This window comes from Branchiostoma lanceolatum, chromosome 4 (genome assembly GCF_035083965.1).
Source record: "Branchiostoma lanceolatum isolate klBraLanc5 chromosome 4, klBraLanc5.hap2, whole genome shotgun sequence".
Taxonomy (NCBI): domain Eukaryota; kingdom Metazoa; phylum Chordata; class Leptocardii; order Amphioxiformes; family Branchiostomatidae; genus Branchiostoma; species Branchiostoma lanceolatum.
The window spans coordinates 6,835,271-6,859,549 of NC_089725.1; the positions used below are offsets into that span (position 1 = coordinate 6,835,271).

The 24,279-nt window shown below is 39.7% G+C and overlaps 1 protein-coding gene across 15 annotated transcripts in view; it reads left to right on the forward strand.

Annotated features, from left to right (window-relative positions):
- LOC136432373 (ryanodine receptor 2-like) overlaps nucleotides 1-24,279 on the forward strand; it is a 144,056-nt gene that overhangs the window by 7,824 nt on the left and 111,953 nt on the right. For 11 of the 15 annotated variants that reach the window (XM_066423592.1, XM_066423591.1, XM_066423594.1 and 8 more), the window contains exons 2-23: nucleotides 408-545; nucleotides 3,051-3,107; nucleotides 6,768-6,869; nucleotides 7,387-7,461; nucleotides 8,655-8,730; nucleotides 11,236-11,348; nucleotides 12,028-12,124; nucleotides 12,512-12,605; nucleotides 12,890-12,964; nucleotides 13,300-13,358; nucleotides 13,768-13,865; nucleotides 14,371-14,487; nucleotides 15,720-15,883; nucleotides 17,748-17,866; nucleotides 18,300-18,364; nucleotides 19,208-19,343; nucleotides 20,140-20,354; nucleotides 20,826-20,959; nucleotides 21,444-21,682; nucleotides 22,716-22,911; nucleotides 23,569-23,779; nucleotides 24,150-24,254. In XM_066423592.1, coding sequence (XP_066279689.1) covers nucleotides 408-545; nucleotides 3,051-3,107; nucleotides 6,768-6,869; nucleotides 7,387-7,461; nucleotides 8,655-8,730; nucleotides 11,236-11,348; nucleotides 12,028-12,124; nucleotides 12,512-12,605; nucleotides 12,890-12,964; nucleotides 13,300-13,358; nucleotides 13,768-13,865; nucleotides 14,371-14,487; nucleotides 15,720-15,883; nucleotides 17,748-17,866; nucleotides 18,300-18,364; nucleotides 19,208-19,343; nucleotides 20,140-20,354; nucleotides 20,826-20,959; nucleotides 21,444-21,682; nucleotides 22,716-22,911; nucleotides 23,569-23,779; nucleotides 24,150-24,254 — 2,685 coding nt within the window. The remainder of the gene's footprint in view (nucleotides 1-407; nucleotides 546-3,050; nucleotides 3,108-6,767; nucleotides 6,870-7,386; nucleotides 7,462-8,654; nucleotides 8,731-11,235; nucleotides 11,349-12,027; nucleotides 12,125-12,511; nucleotides 12,606-12,889; nucleotides 12,965-13,299; nucleotides 13,359-13,767; nucleotides 13,866-14,370; nucleotides 14,488-15,719; nucleotides 15,884-17,747; nucleotides 17,867-18,299; nucleotides 18,365-19,207; nucleotides 19,344-20,139; nucleotides 20,355-20,825; nucleotides 20,960-21,443; nucleotides 21,683-22,715; nucleotides 22,912-23,568; nucleotides 23,780-24,149; nucleotides 24,255-24,279) is intronic. The other 4 variants (XM_066423605.1, XM_066423601.1, XM_066423608.1 and 1 more) reach the window with 1 other exon arrangement.

The window sequence follows — 24,279 nt, forward strand, 5'->3', positions numbered from 1 at the left end:
TGCCCCCATGGCGCAAGCGGTAACGCAACCCCGCTGCTTCGCCATCTGGATCAAATTAGGTGGATCCTAGGGCCCGAGTTTGATCCTAGGGGCAGACTCCAGCTCGGACATGTTGTAAGGGATTGCATTCGTCATTTCGGATGGTGAAGTAAAGCCGGCCTCAGGCGACAAACCTCTGATGTAAAAGAACCCAACACACTTATTGAGAAGAGTAGGGGTGACCTGGTGCGCTTGGTCAAAAGCGAGCCGTGGCGAGGCCGCATTGCACTACCACTAGCTACTTGAAAAAGCATCATGCTTCACCTCAATTGAGGATGCCTTGAACGAAACGAAAATATACTGGTTACAATGATTCTTCTTCTTAATAATTATTGTGTGATAAAATTCTTCTTCTTCTCCCTCTGCAGTTGGACACGGTGTGTCTTATGTCCAACTTCCACAAGAAAGAAGCAGGTGGAGGTCAGAGTCATGGCGAACGTATCATGTTGGCTGCGGAAGGGTTCGGAAACAGGAAGTGTTTCATCGAGAGTTTACAGCGCAAAGAGGTGAGTCCTACATCTCATCTGAGTTTAACGCAACTAGCTTTTGTGAAGGAAGCTGATTAAGGTTAGACATCCAGGTAATAAGGTATGCCAAAAAGCAGTTGCTCTTGAGCAACTGGATAAGATTTTGATGAAAGATAGCGGATGCTGTCTGAAACATCTGACTGTTTTGAAATTTTATCCAGTTGATTGAGTAACTGTTTTTTGGCAATAGCTTTAAAAAAATGTTGAGTTAAAACATTGAAACATGAACATCACATAGACTCATTTTAAAGAAAAATGAAAAAAATGTTGAGTTAAAACATTGAAACATGAATATACTATAGACTCATTTTAAAGAAAAACAGGTCAGACTTTTCTAAGGATATAAAATGCAATTTACTATAGATACATTATACAAAGCCTTGGGGCTATGATCAAACCAGAGTTTTAAAACCTTTTTATTAATTTAAATCAATTACACGTAATTCAATATAGCTATTTTCAGAATTTGTGTAGATCCAACTTCTCCAAGGAAACGAAGTGTTGTATTTGTAACCGTGCATACAGATATGTGTTGTAATTGTTGTGTTCGTTATCTATGTTGTAAGATGAATATGTTATTTTCTTGATTATCATATTTATTATTATATGGACATTAAGAACGGTATTGACCTGCTTCTTAGTGACGACAATGACAACTGTTGGCAGATATATTAATCTTTTAGAAAGTCTAATATAAGAATTTTGTGATATTCAACATCAGCATACACTGTGAAAATCTATTCTTGTCTTGTGTTATAAACAATCTGGTCTGGACCTATTGTCAGTTCTGCCATTCCAATTTTAGTATGAACTTCTCATATATCGATCTGTGTAATATTAAAATTTGAAAACTGAGAGGCATACTGCAGCTTGCGATGAAGCTCAGTTCAACAAGGCATCGTACATAATCATATCATAACTGTGAAAACCATGTTGCTTTGTGGTGCTTCCTGTCCTCTGTACCCATGAATTTGTCTTAATACAGGTGAGCAATCTGTCCTTCTTTGTGTTCTTAACAAGACTAATCCTCTTCCAATTGCTTATCGCTGAGTGTGTCTTGTCTGTGTGTGTGTATGACCCAAGATTGATGTTGTGACCCAGTTTGTCTGCTGTACTGTCAGGTGAGCTTTGTCTTGAACACACCGCCTCATCAGTAAAAAATGCCTCCGCCCCTGAGGTGTAGCCAAAAAACAGTTACATCCTGCCCTGCAATGTCTCCTTAGTAACACTTAGTCAAATTTCACTTTAACTACTGTCATCTGTTCATCAACACAACAATAAAGGCAATCACAAGAACAATAGGGAACCTGTCAATAGTCAGCTCATTCTACACGACCCACTAGGTCTAGAGATCGTGGCTCCAGCGCTTTTACTCAAGAAAATTCCCCAGAATGAAAAGAAAGGCTGGGCTTTGACAAAGAAGTTCCAGAGACCCTTGCATACCTTAGTGTACCTGGGGAGGCCGGTGCACTGGCCATTGTTCAAATTCCTGGAAAGAGCTAGTCTAAGAGATTGGAGGCACAGCGCTAGCTGTGAAACTTGTGGTGAATTCCATGGCTGCCAATTTAGTAATTAAAATACTTATCTCACATCTGTGGACTTTTTTTCTTAATTGATACTAAAAGTGATGAACTCCATGGCCACTGACTTTAAGCCTAAGTTCTTCCACAACTGTGGAATTTATCAATCCATGGTCGCCCAAAATAGCCCAATTGAGCTAAAGTGAAATCTTTGCATTTTCGTGTCATATTCTTATCTATGTAACAGTTTATATTTCATCGCCATGTCACAAACTTACATTTACTTGAAACATTTTGATGACCATTTCTGTAATACATGCACATGCAAGTCACAATTGCAAATTTAACATCGTATACGCAGAATGTGATGTTTGGAACTGAGCTCCATCGGTTTCAATGATTCTTAAAACATGTTAAATTACAGACAGAACATGATAAAATTTAGCAATGTGCAGGATTCTTCTCTGCTGCATTTCTTTGCAATCTTATGAAGCTGTTCTTGATAAACTTTCATTGGAAGCAAAATAAAAGCAGAAACAAAACGTTTGCCCTCCTCAGTAAGTTTCTAGTAACCAAAAACATAATGCCCGGGCCATAGAAAAGAAAACTAACTTGAGATGCCCATAGGTAACTTGTAAATATGGCATTCCACAACTAATGAAATATATATAACTGCAGACAGACCACTGAAAAAGACCTGGACGTGAGGTGACAAGACTTTTCATGCTACTGATGCCTTACAGCTTTCAATATAACAACTGCTTTTGAATTCAGTCATATCCTATGCACAGTCTCCTAAATAAAGGTACAAATAGTGGTCCAGACACACAAGGCACCCATTGGCCAGTGTTGCTGAATGAATTATCCTATCATTCAAGCCATGTCTGTGCCCTTTGCTATTGTACCTGACGGTAGGAGCTCATGGGATGTCTGGATTTTTTGGTTTCCACCTATTTTCTGCCAGGCAACAAGCTCTTCTGGGTCAGATCAGGGAGATTCTCCCACCCAAGATGATATACCGGTAAGTTTTTCAACTTCAAGGACACATACTTAAAGACTGGAGCATTACTTCTTGTCATGACTTGAGATGTAAAAACATGCAAAACAAGAGAGTCATCTTCCAAAAGAAATGATTTGTTAAAGGTGGTACACAAGGGTGCCCGACACATTTTGAAATTAAAAAAAGAAGAAATTAACTGATATATGACAGATATATAACACGATGGTCTGTACATTTCTAAAATTCTTCCAATGTAACTAATAGACTTCTGTGCAGACAGGGTTGGGAACAACAGAATCCAGTTCCCTTGCATTGTGCACATATCGGCTGATGCAAGCATTGCAGGAATAGTTGCAGGCCAATCAGACGGCATTGCTGGATCAAGTCGTGATGACTCATACAGTCATGATCATCAAGGCATTGTTGAATAAATGATCATGACCGGAGCTGCAGCAAATTGACCCATACAGCTTCTTACAGACATTGCATGCCTATAGGCATGGTGTTTTAGGGGGGGGGGGGCATCTTCTGTGGCTTTGGAGAATAACTGTGCACCCATCATCAGTCGACGTGCTTACGCACCATCAGAGTTATATCGCCCTGTACGGGGTGACATACCCTTTCGTTGGCTGTCATACAAGACGGTGATGCGCCAGATGGAAGGAGCAAATTTGCAAGGGGTGTCCAGGGACATGGTCTCCCAGGTATTTAAAAAATCCAGCACTCTAAAATGGCATTTAGCATTTTTGAGAGGATTGCAAAGTAAGAAATGGAGGCCGTCGATAGCTGTTCCAGTTATTTTTATTTGTCTCACTATGGGCTGCTAAGCACTTATTGGCTGCAGTCAGCTCTCATGGCACAATTGTAACACAACTGGACAGAGCATACACATGTACCTGGACAGAAGTCTGACAAATCTGGGAATGCATCAGGTTGGAAGATCATTCAGGAGGATGGGATTCTTCTTACACAACCAATTGCTTCTTACGCCAGTGTGGCGCAATGGTTAGAGCCAGTAGGCTCCGGGTTGGATACTCACCATGCCCTGACGTTGTGCCCTTGGGAAAGGCACTTTACATAACCTCCCCTGATGGTGGAGTGACGTGAACTTAGCCTGGAAACCATACCATCAGGGGCTCCCCAATATCTCTACGGCGCTGGGAGTGATGCCCGCCCGCCCAGACAGCTAGTCCCCCCGGGGGTGGGTTTACGGCCTTGCATTAAATTAGATCGGGGGAACTCTCTATGGCAGCTAAAGTAGACAGGCTGCGAAATTCTATATGGCAGCTAAGTAGACAGGCTGACAGAAACGGATCAATAAAGCAGATCTAGACTGGGCCTGGTAAAACACCCCCAAGCCGACCCCTAGAGACTGGGACCGGGCTACGTCCACTGAGCTTTTTCTACTAATCTGTCAAAAAGTGCGCCAAAAAACACACTACGGATTTGGTTGCCAATGTGCCAACATCTAGCACATTTGCCACTAAGAACCGTTAATTTTTATTTATCTACCAGTAGTAGATACCGTAACTTACTTAATACACATCCTTACAAAGGCAGAAGTATGGCTGCAAAAAGGTTGGCAGTTAAAAATTCTTTGGTTGTGAAAGAAGTGTCCCATTCTCCAGCTTTAACAATTATTTTCAAAATGCCACTCACATCACCAAGCACCCTTCTGCACCACTTTGAAGACGCAAGAAAATCTGATATTTCTCCAAGTATATATGACCCCTTGCCCATTATAAAACTAAAAAAAGAAGTCAAAGAACAAATTCTTCAGTCTAGACTGTAGATTTACATCACATGTAGGTGTCAAAGATAGGTAAAGAAAGCTGACTTCATTTGGTGTTATTAAGAGTTGTGACCATTCCACATCCATCCTTCATGATCACTTTACCAGGAATGCACACCTCAGGTTGTAATGGCTTATTTTTCAGGTATAATCATGGGTTATCACCATGCGGTACATCAAAACACACAATTAACTTAACAATGTCAACTAATTCATGGGTACAGACAGACAGAGGAAGCACCTTTGGACACGAGTTATAACAAGATTAATTTTGATCTTAATTCATAAAAAGCTGAGGGTGGTAACTGAAAAATCCTCATCAATTATATGTCTCCTTTTGTTTGCAAAATTAATTTGAATTCCAATAATGTATGATCTTGTGTGGTGCTGCTATAATGGAAATATTCAACAATAAAACCACAGTGACTGCTAGCAGAATATTTGATGATTTGGTGTGTATTGTACAGTTTCTGTGTCCGACCAATGCTTGTCACGTCGCTGTGCTGTGTATCTATTATTTGTAAAGTTCCGTTGTCCCATTGTCTCCCGATTTTAACGTTAGACCTCACAGTACTGTGAGCTGTTTTGCCATTCATTCTTTATAAAAGTTGTATGGCTGTCAGATGATTTTCCTTTTTTTTCCATAATTAATAAAATGTAACGTTCATTTATCATTCGCAAGAACAGCATATTTCAAGCGATACTGAAGTATATGTTGTGATCTGAAAAATGCAATTCCATTATCTGCTGACTCAGTCTTTATGAGCATAAAAAAGTTAGAATGATTTTAAGACTGATTTTTAATTTAGCATGTAGAATTCATCAAAATTGATTTTATTTGTCTGACACAAACTGAATAGAAATATTATCCCTTGGAACTATCCATTGATATATAGTTGATGTGTTCAGCATGTCTAGTATAAAATGTGTTTTTTGGTGCAACATTGAATTATGTAATTGTTAGATCAAAGATAGTCATTCCTTATGCGTGAAATCATATTTACTTTATCATTTATCTGTAGTAATGTGAAATGAGCATAATTTCAGGCATGTGACTTTTCATCTGTAGTAATGTACAGGCATGGAGTCAAACATTTCCTATGGGGCCTATAACACAAAAATTGGCCACTTCCATTTTAACTCTGGAGACTTACAATCCATCTCTTCGCTGTTTGTTTGCCACTGTCATATTTCCATCATTTAATATCAAGGACCTTTATATTCGTTATTGATTTATGTTTAGTCAAGTTTTTGATTGTGGATTCAAGTTGTTAAAACTGTTTGCCATTGTCCTACTTTCATCATTCTTTAATATCAGGAACCTCTATATTCATTATTGATTAGTCAAATTTTTGATTGTGGATTCAAGCTGTTAGAACTTTTTCTTCAGTATTAGAATGATTTTGAATTAGTGATATATTCATTATTGATTAGTCAAGTTTTTGATTGTGGAGTTAAGTTGTTAAAACTGTTTGCCACTGTCATATTTCCATCATTCTTTAATATAAGGAACCTCTATATTCATTATTGATTATTTAAGTTTTTGATTGTGGATTCAAGTATTTGAGAATTGATTGTGGGAGCACATACTAGATACTACTATAGGATTCCATAGTACGTAAACCTTATAATCGAGCGGGACCGGCCGTTCAAACATAGAACGGCTGATCCCGTTCTCTCATTTGAATAGAGTTAGTTTTTTGCTAGACTTCATCACGAGCAGTCATGTTTTTTGTGTGTGCGACTTCTCACATTGGTGGCAGCCGTTCTATGGCCGGTCCCGTTCGATATAGTGTCTACCTACTATGGCATGTACATATGTAGTATATGCTCCCACCACTGGCCCTCGTTACACTTTGACGTACTAAAGCCGTTTGCGTGTGTTTCAGTCTGTCCCTCCAGACCTGTCTATCTGCAGGTTCCTGTTGGAGCAGGCGGTGTCTGTCCGCGCTCTACAGGAGCTGGTCACAGCCGAGTCTGTAGAGGACAGTGTAAGGCTGACTTTTTGTTCTCTCATACCTTAGCAATGACAGTCATAATTATGGTAATGCAATGCTGTAAATGTCTCAAATTTTAGTACATAGTACTGTAATATTGTCTGATTAATGATGCAGTTTTGCTGTAGTAGGTATTAACTGCAAGTGATTTGCACATACAATGTAGGACAATATGGGTATCAACAAGTGAAAAGAATTACTGTACTTCGTAGGAAGGAGGGAAGGATGGGGTGTTGGTTAAGTTTTTTTGTTATTAGGCCATGCAAATTTTATTTGATTCAATTAGTTGGATAGTAGCTAGTGTATATCAGATTTGCATGTTGCGTCAAGATATCAGAATGTAATAGTCAGTTACCAAGATATCATCAATGTTGTTGGCATATAAAAGGATGTAACTGGATTGCATGGATGTATAAGTATAAGTATAGCTACAAATATGAATAGAATTACTTCTTATGATCATAAGGCAACGTGTATCATTTCTAAATTATTTGTTTATTCCTTTGAGCAGCCTGCCGCTTCACAGAACCACAGAACACTACTGTATGGTCATGCTGTGCTCCTCAGGCACATGCACAGCAATATGGTAAGTCTAGATCTAGAACCTGATGTATTCTCATCTCAGGAAATTACCTTCCCCATTAAGTGTTGATGAAGGTTAGACATCCAGGTAAACAATACGATTCAAACTCTACTACAGTCAAACCTGCCCAAGAAGACCACTCTGAGGACCGATAAAATCTGGTCTATGTGGACAGGTCAGGTCACTACAGACAGGCTCCTTAATGCTTGCGTCAATCGGGAAAATTATCTAAGGGACAACCAAAAAGTGGTCACATACATGTAGGCCAGGTGGTCTTTATATAGAGGTAGTCACTTGTACAGGTTTGACTGTACTGGATGAATTACGGGTTACCATTCTAGTGACGCTGAAGAAGAGTGATGGATGTCACTTGAAACGTCCGGAAATGATATCCATAATTTATCTAGTAGTAGAGTTTAAATTGTATGTTAGTACCTTCCTCTTACTGGCTTATCCTGTAGATAATCTAGACTTGGAGTGAGAAGTCTCAGCGCAGGAAGACGGTTAAAAGTAATGTAGCCTGGGACTCTTGTTTTAACATTTACGGTATTTTGTAAATTTTCCATGCTACTTGATGCACATCAGGTATATTGTTGCCAAAATGTACTTTTTATATGTACTTATCAAGTTGTACAACAATGAACATAAGTACAGTATTTGTAACGGGTATTTTTGTTCTAAATGATCTGTTATGTCATGGACAGGCTCAATGTAGGGAGCCTTTCTTGAAATGAGTTTGAAAGATTGAAGCATCCTTCCACTGTAGTTGGCCGTTTTAAACCCTTGAAGGGGAATAGATTATAACAGATTTTTTGTTAGTTGCCACATTTGAGGGTCTGCATGGGGGGTCCCGACAATGCTTTACGCAGAATTCGGAGAGCCCCCTACGTATTACGGTAAAATGAAGGAAGGCGATTACACAAAAGTTAGTCACCTCGCTACGAATTACGTGACTAAGACGGCTTTCCCTACAAATTATGGGGAATAGAAATAAGCTGCCAATGCCTTACGGAAAAGAGCATGCACACCCTCAAATTTGTCTAAATGCAGTTTGGTATGACCAGCTAACTTGACAATACCTTTTAAGCTTCATTTGTTGTGATGTTGTAAGATAATCTTATTTTAACTATATTTGTGCTTGAGGTCTGTTCTACATGTTTTGAAATCGTGTTCTATTTCTTATTCCTCTCTGTCAGTACCTGTCTTGTCTGTCTACCAGCTCTTCTAACGATAAGCTAGCCTTTGATGTGGGACTACAGGAAGGTTCCCAAGGTAAGGTCCTTCCCATTTATTGATGATTGTAACCTTGTATCAGGCTGAACTGGTGTACCCAACCCAAGAAATTAAGGTGGACAGAAATAATTCACCACATGAAATAAAGTTGAATGTCAGCAAAACATACTTGATTACAAGATATAGGTGCACCAGAACACCTCCAGTCAAAAATTAGGTGCACATCTTCAATTTTGGGTGCATAATGGTGTGCATGCATCCACTTTTTCGAGCTCTGCAAAGGAATCCCAAAAATTAGACACCCTCCTTTAATTGATTTTACAGAGGATGCCATTTCCCTGGTAATTGCATACACATGTACATTGTGTACATGTGTCTCCACCCCACTGTCACTGTTGTTTTCTCCTTATACCAAACACTGAGATAGCGTCTAAATTGATTGACATGCAAGGCTACCAAGTAGTTGTTAATCCATAGTGCCCATTTTTTGACACCCTGTCTGTAAATCCTAGCTAAAAGCCTGTATGTGGCTGATTGATGGTGAAGTGCCTCTCACTATAAATGCACCCAGGTTTGAAGGGAATTATTTTGAGCATGTGTTTCAAACCGTGCCATGTTGGAGAGCGTGATGAGGGCCACTCAAAGTATCTTTATCAGTAACTCAGTGTACGTTAAAGCTCTCATGCTATAAAATGTCCTAGCATTTTTAATCCAAAATTGAGTTGAAATTTGGCCTAAAAGTAAAGTCTTCTTGAGACTAAAATATGTTGTTGTTCAGATTTGTATAAGTGACTGAGTTGATTTCATATTGGCTGCTCCATGGAAGTCTCTGATTTGCTTCCGATTATTGTAGGACTCTAGGAGACTGAAATTACACAATCATGAATGATAGTACTTATCTCTTTTGGTCACACCATGCCTGTTTTCATTTCTGGACTTGAAACAGTTTCTCTTTTACACCTGCTAGGCCGTATTCAGAGCCAAATATGCGATGTGTTATGAAAGGTTTTATGCTTAGACTAATTTCGCATTGCAGTAACTAAGGGAAATCACAACTTGGAACATTTGTAAGGTGTTTAAAGACTAAAAAGTGTTGATGGAAAATTAGAGTACAAAAAAAACTTCAATCAGCACAGACTTCACTTTCTCTCCACTCAAGCAGCAGCTGTAAAAAAGCAGATAAGAGTTCTGGAATGAACATTGGTGACCTACAGAGATATGCATTTTTGTACATGTGTGGTCAGCCTCCTACAATAACTGTAATTGGGTCAGGGGAAATTGCTATTGAACCACACTTATTGTACTGCTCTTTGCTTCTGACAGACTTCCAAGGGGTTGACCATAGGGAGGTTTTACTGTACCGATTTGCAAATATTAATGCCACAGAAAGAGAAAGGGAAGCATATTTACATGATTGTTTTGTCTTAAAGGTTGACAGGGGTATTGCATGTATAAAGTAGTGGAAGGCACTACGATAATTTCTATCTATTCAGCAGTTCTAATGGAATATCTTAATGAAAGGTAATTCTTGTAGCTACTTAAGTGTAATCAATCAAAATCATAAATAGCTACTGTGGAATCAGCACCATGGACAGTGTGTAATGTTCAATGTGATCTCTGTTGACACTTTAAAGCCATAGTGCAATCACATGATTGATACATAGTGTAAGCAGCATAGTACTATGTTGTATGAGGCAGAAACATGTTGATTAAGCCATGTTGATTCGATTATATGGATGACATCCGCATGCGAAAAGACAACGTTTTTGACCATACCTTAAATGGCACAAAGCAGCTGCAAAATGAGCAAATACATGACGGAAATTGCAAAAAGATATTTTGGAAAACGGATACGTAAAGGCCACGTAAAAGTTACTTCCTAAGCCAAAGAAGAAGATGTGAGAGAACAAATATGACGATTCTTGTTATGCGTATTGTGGGTATTATAGTCATTTGTTCAACCTTCCTGACCACATAGATTTCATAATGATTAGATAATCTATGCAACCTTTTTTTGACCAAACTTTTTTTATTCTCACTCTCGCATCAGTTTCCAGAGGATGTTATCCATATAATCGAATCAACATGGCCTTATGTGTTGTATAAGCCAAAATAAAGGTATTAAATACTGTAAATGTATTTAAGTTTGCATAGTTTTAAATGTCGCGGTAGGGAGAAAATGTATTGTTTGCGGTGGTTTTAAGTTGTAGTAGACAAGGGGGTAGGACGGCAAAAGATTTTGTGGTGGTTTTAAGTTCACGGGGTAGAGCTTACCGCAAAAAATGCGAACGTAAAACCAACGCGAACATTTCTGCATTTCGAGTAACAGACGATAAACTGGATAGTGTGTAAAATTGGGAAAGGACGGCAGAACATTTTGTGATGGTTTTAAGTTCATGGCGAAGAGCTTACCACGAAAAACGCAAACATAAAACCACCGCAAAAATTTTTGCTTTTACTGTACAATACTTATCAGAGCTTCTTGTACTGTCAGAGAATCATAATGAACATTACATCACTGCCCATGCAATTGTGTAACTGCAGGTGAGGCATGCTGGTGGATCATCAAACCTGCCTCCAAGCAGAGGTCTGAAGGAGAGAAGGTCAGGGTCGGAGACGACCTCATTCTCATGAGTGTGTCCTCAGAGAGGTACCTGGTAAGTACAGCCGTGCTGCATGCCTGCGAAGCTGGTGTGTTTCGCCTAATGGAAGCTATAACGGCTATGTTGATACAGATACAGGTCATACTGTAGTGGCAATACACCTTTTTAACGCGGTTGACAGGACAGAATGAAAACGAGGCCATTGTGGCAAACATTAAAACCGATCCTAACTGTCCATCACAATGAGCACTTCAGCCAATGGTTACATGGTAATTAGAGAATCAATTATCTGCATTTCTATGTTTTTATTTTGCATTTCTACGTTTTGACGGAGGAGGGTGGGACTATAGGATAAGTCAATGGGGCTCTAAATTGTTGCATCTTTTCTGTGCATTACACAAGTTATGATATGATGATTGAATATCATATTTCAAAACTGTGATTTGGGAGGAAAACTAAATCTGTTAACATGTCTGCCATGTGAGAAAGGTGTATTCTTATTTGACAACTTCTAGTGTCTACTTACCATTTATAGGGAGAAGGGGAGAGCTATACACAACCTTAAGTCAGAAAACAGGATGATTGACTACCTTATAATTGCTGTTATGTGTGGTCATCTGTTGAGTGTCTGTTTGCACGTTACTTTAAATTACTGAAATGATACAATAATTATAGTTTTTTGTATGATGGTGACAGGAGTCTAACACAAAGTTTTTTTTTGTTTTGCCACCAGCATGTTACCTTCAATGGTGGCTTTGGTGTCCAAGCAGCATTCCAGCCCACCTTGTGGTCAGTTGTACCGGCCAGTGCTGGAGCTGATCCAGCACAAGGTAGGCATGTCCAGAATGGTGTCAATCAATCAATCAATCAATCAATCAATCATTATTCACTTTAGGAGCATTCCTCTCCAGAAGCGGGTATCATGATTCATTAGAGACTAAATTGTTATGGTTGAATCCAGTTTGTTTTGTCAAATTTACCATAAATTAAAGTCAACAAACGCAGGACAAACATTATATAGCAAATTCAAGTTCTTGAATTGTCCGGAGGACACTTCCAACAATGCCAGAGTTCGATGTTTCTTACAAAAGTACCAAAATCACTGTATTCCAATACGCCATAGTCTTCAGACTTTTTGTGTACTTGTACCTTCCTGGAGGTGTGATAGTCACTTGACTGGTTTCGTAAGCTAATCGCGTCTACTGTTTTTCTGTCAGGCTTCTTGGATGGTGGAGATGTGTTAAGGTTTCTGCGAATGGATGAGTGTATGACGGTGCCTCTAGTTGTGGGGAAAGACGAGGAAGATGCAAGGTACATTATCATTATTATTATGTTTTATTATCATTATCATTATTGAGTTATCATTATTGAGTTGCTGATCAATTTTTTTAAATTTCCTAAATATGTCTTGAAGTTCATGATTGAAACTTATTGAACAGCTTTGCATTCTTCCTTTGTTTGTCAGGATGTTATGTTTCCTTTTGATACTCAATCTATTTGTGTGGATCAAGGCAAGTAGCATTTGCTATCATTATGCGACCATTTGATAGAAGCTTGTTCCTTGTTGAAACCTTCAACATCTTGAATGACTACAGGCCAGTGCACTACGAAGTTGGAGAGGTTATAGACCATGCGAGGTCACTGTGGAGGATAGAGCTTTTGAGGACCAAGTAAGTTCTAATTCCTTGGCTTTTCATTCTTGAATACCAATAATTACGAAAGTGTAATAAGTGTCATACAGTACTGAATACTAAAATGGTTTAGTTAACATTGGTAAATATAGATATCTCCTCAATATGCATCTATGTGAAATTGATTGCCTAGCATATTTAGTTCTGAATTTTAGCGACTGTCCATGTTCACATGCAGCATCTGATGTATCCATACAAAGTCATGTATCTTCTTAGGACTGAATATGTATTTTGTAAATATTCTAGTATTTTGTCTGTATCTCTGATTTGTACATGTTTGTATTAGTTTAAGAGCTTGCATTTGTTTACCGCAGATGGAGCTCCCAACATATTGACTGGGGTCAGCAATTCAGGCTACGTCATGTAACTTCAGGTATGTAAATGTTTGTCAAAGTTCTTGTCAGGGAGAAAAGTCCTGTGCTGTGAGTGTACAGATTATCATGGTACCAAAGAGTGTAGCAGTGCAGAACAGTATTGGGAAGTAATAAAGAATAAAGTCATTAACTCTATGTAATATATCCCCAATTGCTGTTATGTTTGATAAGATTCTCATTAATGCCTTTGATGCATAAAAAAAGCAGCATAGCTTGAGCTGACTGTACTTTTTAATAAGTGAAATGAAATGTACTTGTATCTATTATTGTAAGTAATAATTCATCCTGCAGTGTTTAAAGACATCCTGCGGTGTTTAAAGAATATAAATTAACAAACAAATGAATATACAAACAGACCAACACACAGAGAGACACACAATTAAATGATGTAATTTTTCAAACTTTCAGGGAAGTACCTGACCATCAAAGACAGCCGTTTAGTGGTGATAGTACCGAAGGATCAGTGTGACACTAAGTCCAGCTCGTTTTGTATGAAGAGGACAAAGGTGAGATGAATATGGAACAATTGCTCACTTTGATCATTAGACCACCAATAACTTTTTCTCTGTAGGACATTTCGGAGTTTGTGTAAGAAAGAATGTTATTTGTCTACAAGTTTGTATAAGGGAAGGGAAGTATTAGCCTTCTTCTAAAGGGAACTGAGCTATTATGAGTATAATGCATGAAATTGAAATAAGGACTTTTTTCAGCACCAAGGCCAGTGCTTGAAGTAATTTGCATGTACTCATTTGCATATTCGTGATCCTACCAGTGAGACACCAACCAAAGTTTGAGACTGTTGCTTGAAAAGTACATCCAGCATGTATTAGCTTTTGTATTGCAGATGATGTTGATAACAAGTGCCTACAAGACAACACAGCAGAATTGACCATCGTAGAAAGATGTGCCGGTCATTTTACGTAGGCCAACATTATGTCAGTTTCAAAGCATTTGATATGAAGTGGATGAAGTTCAGTACATGAAACTGCCTTCTTTTTTTTTTAATTCTAGGATGACAAGAAAGCCTGGGACAAGAGGATTATGGGAATGGGTACACCCCAGATCAAGTATGGAGAGTCTCTTGTCTTTATCCAGCATGTTGACACCGGATACTGGCTGTCTTACCAGGTAGGTCTGGAACCTGAACCAAGGGAAGCATGGTTTTCAATTTAAGGCCATGTTGGTTTGATTTTATGGATGACATCCGTGCGCGCATCAATTTTCCTCTGTTTCCTAGAATAAAACAAAGTTTTCGACTATAATGTAAATCGCACAAAGCAGCTGCAAAATGATCAAATATATGCCGTAAATTAGAAGAAAAAAAAGGAAAACGATACTACTGTGACAGTCGAAGAATGCAAAAATCAGTTCCAAAGTCAAAGAAGAAGATGTGAAGAAAGTGAATATGAAGAATCTATTATAGGCTATACCATAGTCTGTGTGTCAGTCATTTGTTGAACCTTCCTGACCACATAGATTTCATGATTAAGACATTTTTTTTTTGGCCAAACTTTTTTTTATTCGCACGCTCGCATCAGTTTTTGGGTTCCCAGAGGATGTCATCTATATAATCAAATCAACATGGCCTTAATTCAAAAGGGACCGATTGAATGTAAATGGTACAATTGAAGGGAAAAAGAGTTCTATTCTAACTTTCAGTCCTGTTGAAAGTTGTCAGGACTCTGGATGCTTTATATATGGCATGACATTTTGAATGGTGTACTGTTACCTAAGAGTGCTGTACAATTTACTGTATTGTACATGTAGAATAATGGTTTACATGTATCAACTTTTAAAACACAGAAAGTTCGGAAATATGATTACAGTCGATCATATCTTCATTGTTGCTTTGTCAATTGCATAATGATTGTACTATATAGCACATGTATCAACATTAGGTTGATGTATTTTTGTTGTTGGTGCAAATTTGAAGTGCTAGATACTGTAATTCTTGATCTGTTAACGGTACCTTAATTTTAGCTATTTTAACGGTCACTAGTCTACCGCTATAATTTGATCACCAACATTTGTGACAATGATGTTTGTTCCCACCATTGAAATCAAATGCGGTGAACTACTCACTTTTCCCCAAACCGCAAAAATTACCAACGGCAATATTAAGTAGATTTACAATAAGTAATAATAATAACACGCCTGATAATAGATTTTTTTAGAAAATCCAATAATGCATGGCATGTAAATGTGATGTAATTTCCAATTGTTAAGTTTCAAGGGGAGGTCCAAGAAAAGCCACCTAGGCTTCTGGCCCCCCCTGCATGTTTTTTTGTCCTGTATATCTTTGTTTCTAAATACTTGTACATATGCGAATAAATAAACAATAAACAATCTATGTCTTATAGGCAGCTAGTGGCAAGAGGACTCAACTTGTAGCTACGAGGAGGGCCATAGTGTCTGTGGAGGGCCACATGGATGACAGCATGTCTCTGCAGAGGGCCCTGCCTGAGGAAGCACAGGCCGCCAGGATCGTCAGGAAGTCAACCAGCATCTTTGACAAGTTTACTATGTATGTGTGGAGAAAAGAGATATTCACCATCATACGCAATCAAATTTATTACCTGATTTTCAGTAATTTCATTAGCAAGCATAGACAATTTTACATCTTGGTGTTGTCATTGTCCATTTCTAGTGTGCTTCCATGTCTTTTTATATGATATTTTGCTAGTACTGCTGACAAGTGCTAAGATCACAGTTTCCCAAATACTATTTACAAGCCTAAATATTCCCTCAGATGCTTTTGATATCAATTTGTAGACTTTTATATAACGCAAGACATGTTCTTGTCTCTAAATGGAATACGCTACAACTGCAAGTATAATCTACAAGCCTAAAATTCCCTCAAAGTAAGATGCTTCTAATAGCAATAGACAAGTAGACTTCTATATATAACAAAATATAGCGAGATGTTCCTGTCTCTAAAAGGTTCACACTAAAACTGCAAATATAATTTACAAGCCTAAACATTCCCTCAAAGTAAGATGCTTCTAATGTCGATAGTAGACGTTTATATAACACAAGATGTAGCGAGATGTTCTTGTCTCTAAATTGACCACACTGCAACTGAAATTCTAAGCCTAAAATTCCCTCAAAATAAGATGCTTCTAATGTTGATAGTAGACATCTATATAACGCAAGTTGTAGCGAGATCTAGATTAATCACACCACAACATTAGTCCTAAAAACATTTCTCACTCCCCTGTGAGCTGCAAGGGTGTATGTATACATTATATACATGCACCCTGTCTGCTCCTGTACAAAAGGTCTGCCTCTCTCATGAGTTAGGTGGTTTGTACACCTTGAGAAAGCAATGGGACCCAGGTGTTCAATACAAAGTGTGCAGAGGTAGGTGCATGTAGTTTGCAGTATCCACCATGTAGTACATGTACATGTAGTTGTAATGTTAGGATTGACCAATAAGATCAATCGTAGAGAATTTCTCTGAAGGAAGTGACCCTTGACCTTCCTATGAAATAAATAGTACATGTAGCATCACTTTGGGTCAATCTCAAAGATGTCTAGTTATATTTTTGTACTTATTGATGTTATCATGTCAAAACATGTGAAGATAATCATTAAGATAAAAGATTTTAAAAAACTTCTTTGTGTGTTGATATTCTTAAGTCAGATTAAACTTAAAAAGAGATTTTGTATAAGATGATATTGTCCATGATAGTTTAGTAAAGAGACTAGATTGTACGCAGTAAATATGAATGTCTTGGGTACTGTGCTATTCACAACCAAGACATAGAATCACAGCCAATGTTTCGATGATCGTCTGTCACCTTCCTCAGGGCAATGCTGACTGGTACTATTCTACACTGCAGCTAGGTGGCGCTGCTTATAATGCGTTCCCAAATGTAAAGTATTGTATACAATAAGCAACACCTAGCCTGCAGTGTGCAACAGTGCAAGTTAGAATTACCACGAGGAAGGTGACAGATGGTCACTGAAACATTGACTGTGATTGTTTGTCTTAGTTGTGATTGGATGTCTTGGTTGTGTCTATCCAGCTCAGAAAAGGACAAGAAATAGTCATGCCTTTAAGTACCTGAGTTATCAACCAAGGATTGATGCGTTCAAAAATTCGTATTTTCCGAGAACCATTGTAGAATGGAACTCGTTGTCATCGAGTACAGTAGGCGCATCCTCACTAAATAGCTTTAAAGAACGGCTGCAGTCAGATGTGCAAAGACTAGGTGTGACAGGTCGTTCAGTGTAATATAGCCAGCTGCTTCCGCGCCGCGTGCCTAGGAAGCTGGTGTGTTACGCCGAATGGCGGTTATACCAGCTATATAGATACAGATACAGATTCTCTAACCCGATGAAATTGTTTACGGAGAGTGCTTGACTGTTTGTGTTGGGTGTTGCAGTGACCTGGCTTACCTGTCCGTCCTGTCGAAGGGACAGAAGATGAAGCTGGGAGTGGACGCCATCATGGCTGTTATTGCAGATCTCATCAAGTACTTCGCTCAGCCAGCAGAAAATGAAAGTATGCGAGCCTAAATAAAAATTAATAGAACCACAAATGTATTCTAAGCTTAGCTGTTCGTCTGGTGCCAAAATTTGCTATTTCTTTTGTTCTCTCCAATACCATTTAGCTTTCTGGGTAATTCAATTAAATGGAATCCAAATTGGCTGTTACCCTGTACTAAGTTTATTTGTTAGATACCACTTATAATTCATTCCAAAGCATTCAAGTAATTATGAAATAGTAAGATGTCAGATTTAGTCTGTATCATTTTTTTGTGTCTTAAATGTCATGAATTGTCTATATCCATTGTTCCCTCTCTGAAACTAAAAAAGAACACCCCCTGGTATTTGAAACGTCTGGTAGTGTGGTGTGTGCAAAATGGGGCTTTATCTTCATGTCAGTTAATTTTGTGTCATGTTTGAAATCGTACCGCTGTTTTCATTTTTTCCAGCCCATGAAGACAAGCAGTTGAAGCTGAAAACTGTGAGAAACCGACAGGACTTATTTCAGGAGGAGGTATAGTATACAATTATCATGTTTTCGTCACAATACATTGTACTGTGTAATGCTTATTGTACAGAATGTTTTTATGATGAATTTATTATCTAGCAGATTTTCATCATGACACCTGTGTCATGACATGCATGGAAAAAGGAAATTGAAAAATGGTAGCATTTGCATGGCTGTGGTAGTATTGCTGCTCTAGCAGAATTCTAGACATTTTGCAATCCTAAATTGATTTAAGGCCAATTAAACTCATGTCTCCTACCATATGTGAAAATGTAACAGTGGGGTTCAATTGCAAGGGCCACTAACTGACCAGTCTAACTGGTCCAGACCTTTTAGCCTAGTGGTTAAGGCGTGCAGATGTGGACTGGCGGGCCCATGTTTGATCCCCAGGAGCCAGGAGACTATTCTCCTTGCCTCTTTATTTCTGTGGTTCCCACACCGACCCTGTATGTGATGGCAAAATGTGCCGCACAGGAATATTGAACTCGGAGATTCGAGGACGAATCTTTAAAAAAGAAAAGGGGGAGAAGTGTAACAGTGGGGTTCAAGTGACCAGTCTAGCTGGTCCAGACCTTTTAGCCTAGTGGTTAAGGTGTGGGGAATGTGGACTGGCGGGCCCGGGTTCGATCCCCAGGAGATTGTTCTCCTCGCCTCTTTATTTCAGTGGTTCCCACACCGGCCCCGTGTGTGATGGCAAAATGTGCCACACAGGGATATTGAACTCGTAGATTTGATGGTGAATCTTTAAAAAAAAGAAAAGGGGGAGTAGTGTAAAAGTGAGGTTCAAGTGTTTGTTTCACAAGTGTTTGTTTCACAAGTATACCGTCTCATCGTGCTTGTGTTTGACAGGGTATGATAGAGATGGTGTGTAATGTCATCGACAAGCTGTCAGAGTTCAAGAGTGCTCGTTTGTTTGCCCAAGTGGCTGGAGAGCAGGCTGGACTGGCTTATGAGGGAATCGTGGACTCTTTGTATCAATTACTGGGTAAGACTGCACTATTAATCTTGTACATGTAGGATATCTGCTAAGAGGACACTGTAAATGCATTTAAGTTCGCATGGTTTTTATTTCGTGCTAAGGGGAAAATGGAGTGTTCACAGTGGTTTTAAGTTTGCGGCAGTGCTATATAGTCACATACGTACTGCCACAGTATTGGACAAAAATGTTCGCAGTGGTTTTAAGTTTGCAGTGAAAAGGGTCGCCGCCAACACCGTGAACATAAAACCACCGCAAACATTTCTGCATTAACAGCATTTTGGAAATATGTAGCAACTTTTATAGTGGAAGACCTTTTGTAACATATCACTGCAGTATGTTCATAATGTTTAGTGGTTGGAACATTGTCACTTCACTCTGGTGTAAATAAGTACCTAGCTTTGGTTAGGGACGTCCCTTGGATAGGACGTTAAATGGAGGTTCTGTGTTTGGGGAGAGCCACACCTCACGCACATAAAAGAACCCACCACACCTTTTGAAAAAGAGTAGGGGCATGCCCCGGTGTGCGATGGTCCAAATCCTTCTATCTGGAGTTGGTGATTCACTATAAATCACCCGGATGGAGGCCTGGCAAACCTCTTTCCGTATCAGCCATACGGTGATTTACACCATTCACCCGGACGGGAGACCTGGCACATCCCCATCTTCTATCAGCCAACGAAAGGGTATGTCACCCCGTAAGGGGCAGTATAACCCTGACAGTGCGTAAGCACGTCAACTGAGGATGATGATGGAACATTGTCAAGTAATGACTGAAAGTTGTTCTTTGTTTGCTTCCCTCTAGCCTGCATGATCCGGGGAAACAGGAGCAACTGCACCAAGTTTGCCAAGTCCTTGGGCTGGCTGGTGAGCAAACTGGAGAGCCAGTCCGCCTCCACAGGTATCCTGGACGTGCTGCACTGTGTGCTTATTGAGAGTCCTGACGCTCTGAACATGGTCAAAGAACAGCACATCAAAGTCATCATCTCTCTCATTGAGAAGCATGGTAGAAGACACAAGGTGAGCACAATGGCCCTTTTTATTTTATTTATTTATTTGTTCAGCTGTGTACAATGTACAGCAGCCAAGGCTGCCCGACTAGCTATTGCTATTGCAAGGGGCCAGCCTTGTACTGTTTATTCATTTTATTTCATCTATTATTTTATAGTATATAGAATATTCTGGAAATGTTAGCATCAGAAAAAGCAATATCACATTTTGTTGTACTTTATTTGTACACTTTTTATTACTTGTTTCAAATTTCAAAGTTAGCTATAGGACTACAGATTGAAGTCTTAAGAGAGACAGTAGCATTAAACGTTGTAAAACATGTTGTGCTTTATTACATGTGTTTCACCCAAAATTCTTTCTGTGCGCCTAATTTTTTTGGTTATGTGCACCAGTGCACCTATTTCCAAGAATGAATTTCAAGCCCTGCCCTTACCTTAGCCTTTTTGTGCTAACTCTGTGATGTTGTTCCTGTACCTGTAGGTTCTGGAGGTGCTGTGTTCCCTGTGTGTGTGCAACGGTGTGGCTGTCAGGTCCAACCAAAATCTCATTGTGGACAACCTGCTCCCCAGCAGAGACATCCTCCTGCAGACCAAACTGCTCGATCACGTCACCAGGTAAAACACTGATATCAAGAGTTCAGAGACCTCAGATCTTCATGAAATATTTTGATGATGCAAATGACTTCCACATTTGCATAATCTATGCTTGGCCATGTACACCTTTAACTGACCTACACAGGTCACAATGTTAACAGTCCAATAATTTACCACTTTGAATAATTAGGGCATTTTGCATTTATTATGCAAATTAGGAATTTATTTGCATAATTGATATCTGTTAATGATCCAACATCAATAAACACACATATGTTACATGTATTTGCGTCTTATAATGGAAACGCTTAAAATATAGACTTTCCCCATTGATTATGCAAACCAATTAAAAATTTGCATAATTTGCACGTCATTATGTACAGCTCTTTCTAAGCTGCCTGCATACTCGATATGATGGAAATCTGTCCGGAACACCCGTATCGAACTTTTTTGCAGCCCTGGTATGACATAATATCATATCATAATGATATTTTGTTTCCTGCAGCATACGGCCCAACCTGTATGTAGGGCTGGCAGACGGCGGAGTCCATTACACCAAGTGGTACTACGAGCTGGTCGTAGAGGAGGTCCAGCAGAACACCTCCATCCCTGCCCACCTGCGGATCGGCTGGGCCAACTCCAGCGGTTTCTCCCCCTACCCTGGTGGTGGCGAGGGTTGGGGGAGTAACGGGGTGGGAGACGACTTCCATTCCTATGGTTTTGATGGGATGCATCTGTGGACAGGTATGCATCGATTCTGCCTCTAAATTCTCTATTTGGGGGAATATCCCTGTCACTTATTGTCATATCTTTTGCTGTTGACACATGGAAACCTGTATTTGGGAACACGACCCCTGCATGGTTCATACTACTATGTAGGGTTACCCAGCTAGAATACTAGCGTGCGTAGTCCAGTGGTTATTGGCAATACTTCTGGACCAAGAAGCGATGAGTTTGAATCCCAGCTGTGTTGCTCGCCAGACGTGCACGCAAGAATGGGTTGGGACGTTAAGCTGTTGTCTATTGTGTTTGTCGAAAAGAGCTAGCGAAATTCCCTTGCACAGCGAACCTGTAAATACTGTACATAGCGTCTGTCTTCTCTCTTGACCAGTGGAAGAATAGCTCTTCAGTGAGCTGAACTGATCACCTTTTTTGTGCATTACTAGTGTGCACAACATTCAGCACCAGGGACAGACACTACAGTGTTAGTGTGCACAACATTCAACACCAGGGACAGACACAGCAGTGCTAGTATACACAACATTCAGCACCAGGGACAGACAGAACAGTGCTAGTGTGCACAGCATTCAGCACTTGGGACAGATACAACACTGCTAGTGTGCACAACATCCAGCACCGTGGACAGACACAACAGTGCTAGTGTACTAAACACTCAGCACCAGGGACAGACACAACAGTGCTAGTGTGCACAACATTCAGCACCAGGGACAGACACAGCAGTGCTAGTGTGCACAACAACCAGTCACAGGGACAGACACAACAGTGCTAGTGTGCACAACATTCAGCACCAGGGACAGACACAGCAGTGCTAGTGTGCACAACATTCAGCACCAGGGACAGACACAACAGTGCTAGTGTGCACAACATTCAGCACCAGGGACAGACACAGCAGTGCTAGTGTGCACAACAACCAGTCACAGGGACAGACACAACAGTGCTAGTGTGCACAACATTCAGCACCAGGGACAGATACAACAGTGCTAGTTTGCACAGTTGAAAAAGACTTCTCTAACTCACATGTTCATGTGTCTTACAGCTGGACGTGCCAGGAGGGTGCAGTCCTACGACCCCCACATGTTGACAAAGGGGGACATCGTCAGCTGCTGCCTGGACCTCACCGTGCCCTGTATTTCATTCCGCATGAATGGAAACCCTGTGCAGGGCATGTTTGAGCATTTCAACTCCTCCCCTGGTCTCTTCTTCCCAGTGATAAGCTGCTCTACAAAAGTAGTGTATGTCATTCTCACTTTCTTCTGTTCTATGCACTATTACGTGAACATAATCTGTAGGAGAGAGTATCTGTAATCATATGGCACTCGCTGTCATAATCATAGATTCTAGATCTTCCAAAAGGTCTATGAGGTTTTCTGTTAACAGTTTGCAAGCGGTTTGTGTATGCTGTTCTGTTAACTTCAATCCTGAAATAATACCATATTTGATTGATCGATAAGAAACTTTGCGAATACGTCAGTTGTAAAAGTTAACATCATTTGGCAAAGATATGGCGTTGCGGAACGCTAGTTATATGAATGTACTTTATTGCTCAACAATCGTACATGCTACAATGTATGGCATTAAATCAATAATACTACAAGGCTAGTCTACCCTGCAATTCTAACTACAAAATATTATCAATACCAGTATATGGATTACAATATAGTCATGTATGGGTAGTTCTGTCTCGCTTTTGGAATGATTTATAGAGAAATTGATCTATGTATGTGGATACAGGAGTCGTAGATGACAACAATACATAGAAAATATTGCTTTGTGTACCAGATAGGGTGAAGTTTGTCTCAGAAGTAATAGTCTGTAACAGTGCATCTCTCTCTTTATTATAAGTTGGACAATTCATCAAAGTCATAACACTCATTCTTTTCTGATTCCAGTGTCCGTTTCCTGTTTGGGTCGCCGCACGGTGACTTACAGTACCTTCCCCCAGAGGGCTATGCACCCATCTATGAACTCGTGCTCCCCAACGAGCCGCTGGTTGTGGAACCCCTCTTCCACTTTGCAGGGGTGGATGAGGGATATATCCACGGCTCCAAAGGGCTGGAGATGTATGAACCACTCGTGCCTAACCCTGTCAACACTACACATGTGAGTCTCCATACATTTATTTATCAATTATATTTTGCAGTACAAGGATGCCTTCAATATGTCCCTACATGACTTCAATCACATTTTTGGTGTACATCACGTCAAAATGCCTCATTTTGTGACTTTTGGGCTTATTTTCAGACCAAAAACGGGCCAAAAGTGCTATCCCCAATAATGTCTCGTCTTTGTCAGCAGGGCTAGCCCTTTGTGATAGCCACAGGCTAGTTGGGCAGCCCTGGCTATGTGTCCTAAACAGCCAAACCGATAGAAAGATAAAAAACATAACAATTTGTTATGTATGTCACTGAGGTATGTCTTTTGATGAATGTTAAAGGAACGTTGCTCAATACGGTATCGGTTTATTCCACAGATCACCCTGCCTGGCTTTGTGGAGTCTGTACGGGAAAAATTGACAGAGAACCTTCACGACCTCTGGTGCATGAAAAAGATTGAGGCTGGTTGGAGTTACGGCATAGTAAGTACATGTAGTAGTAAGTACA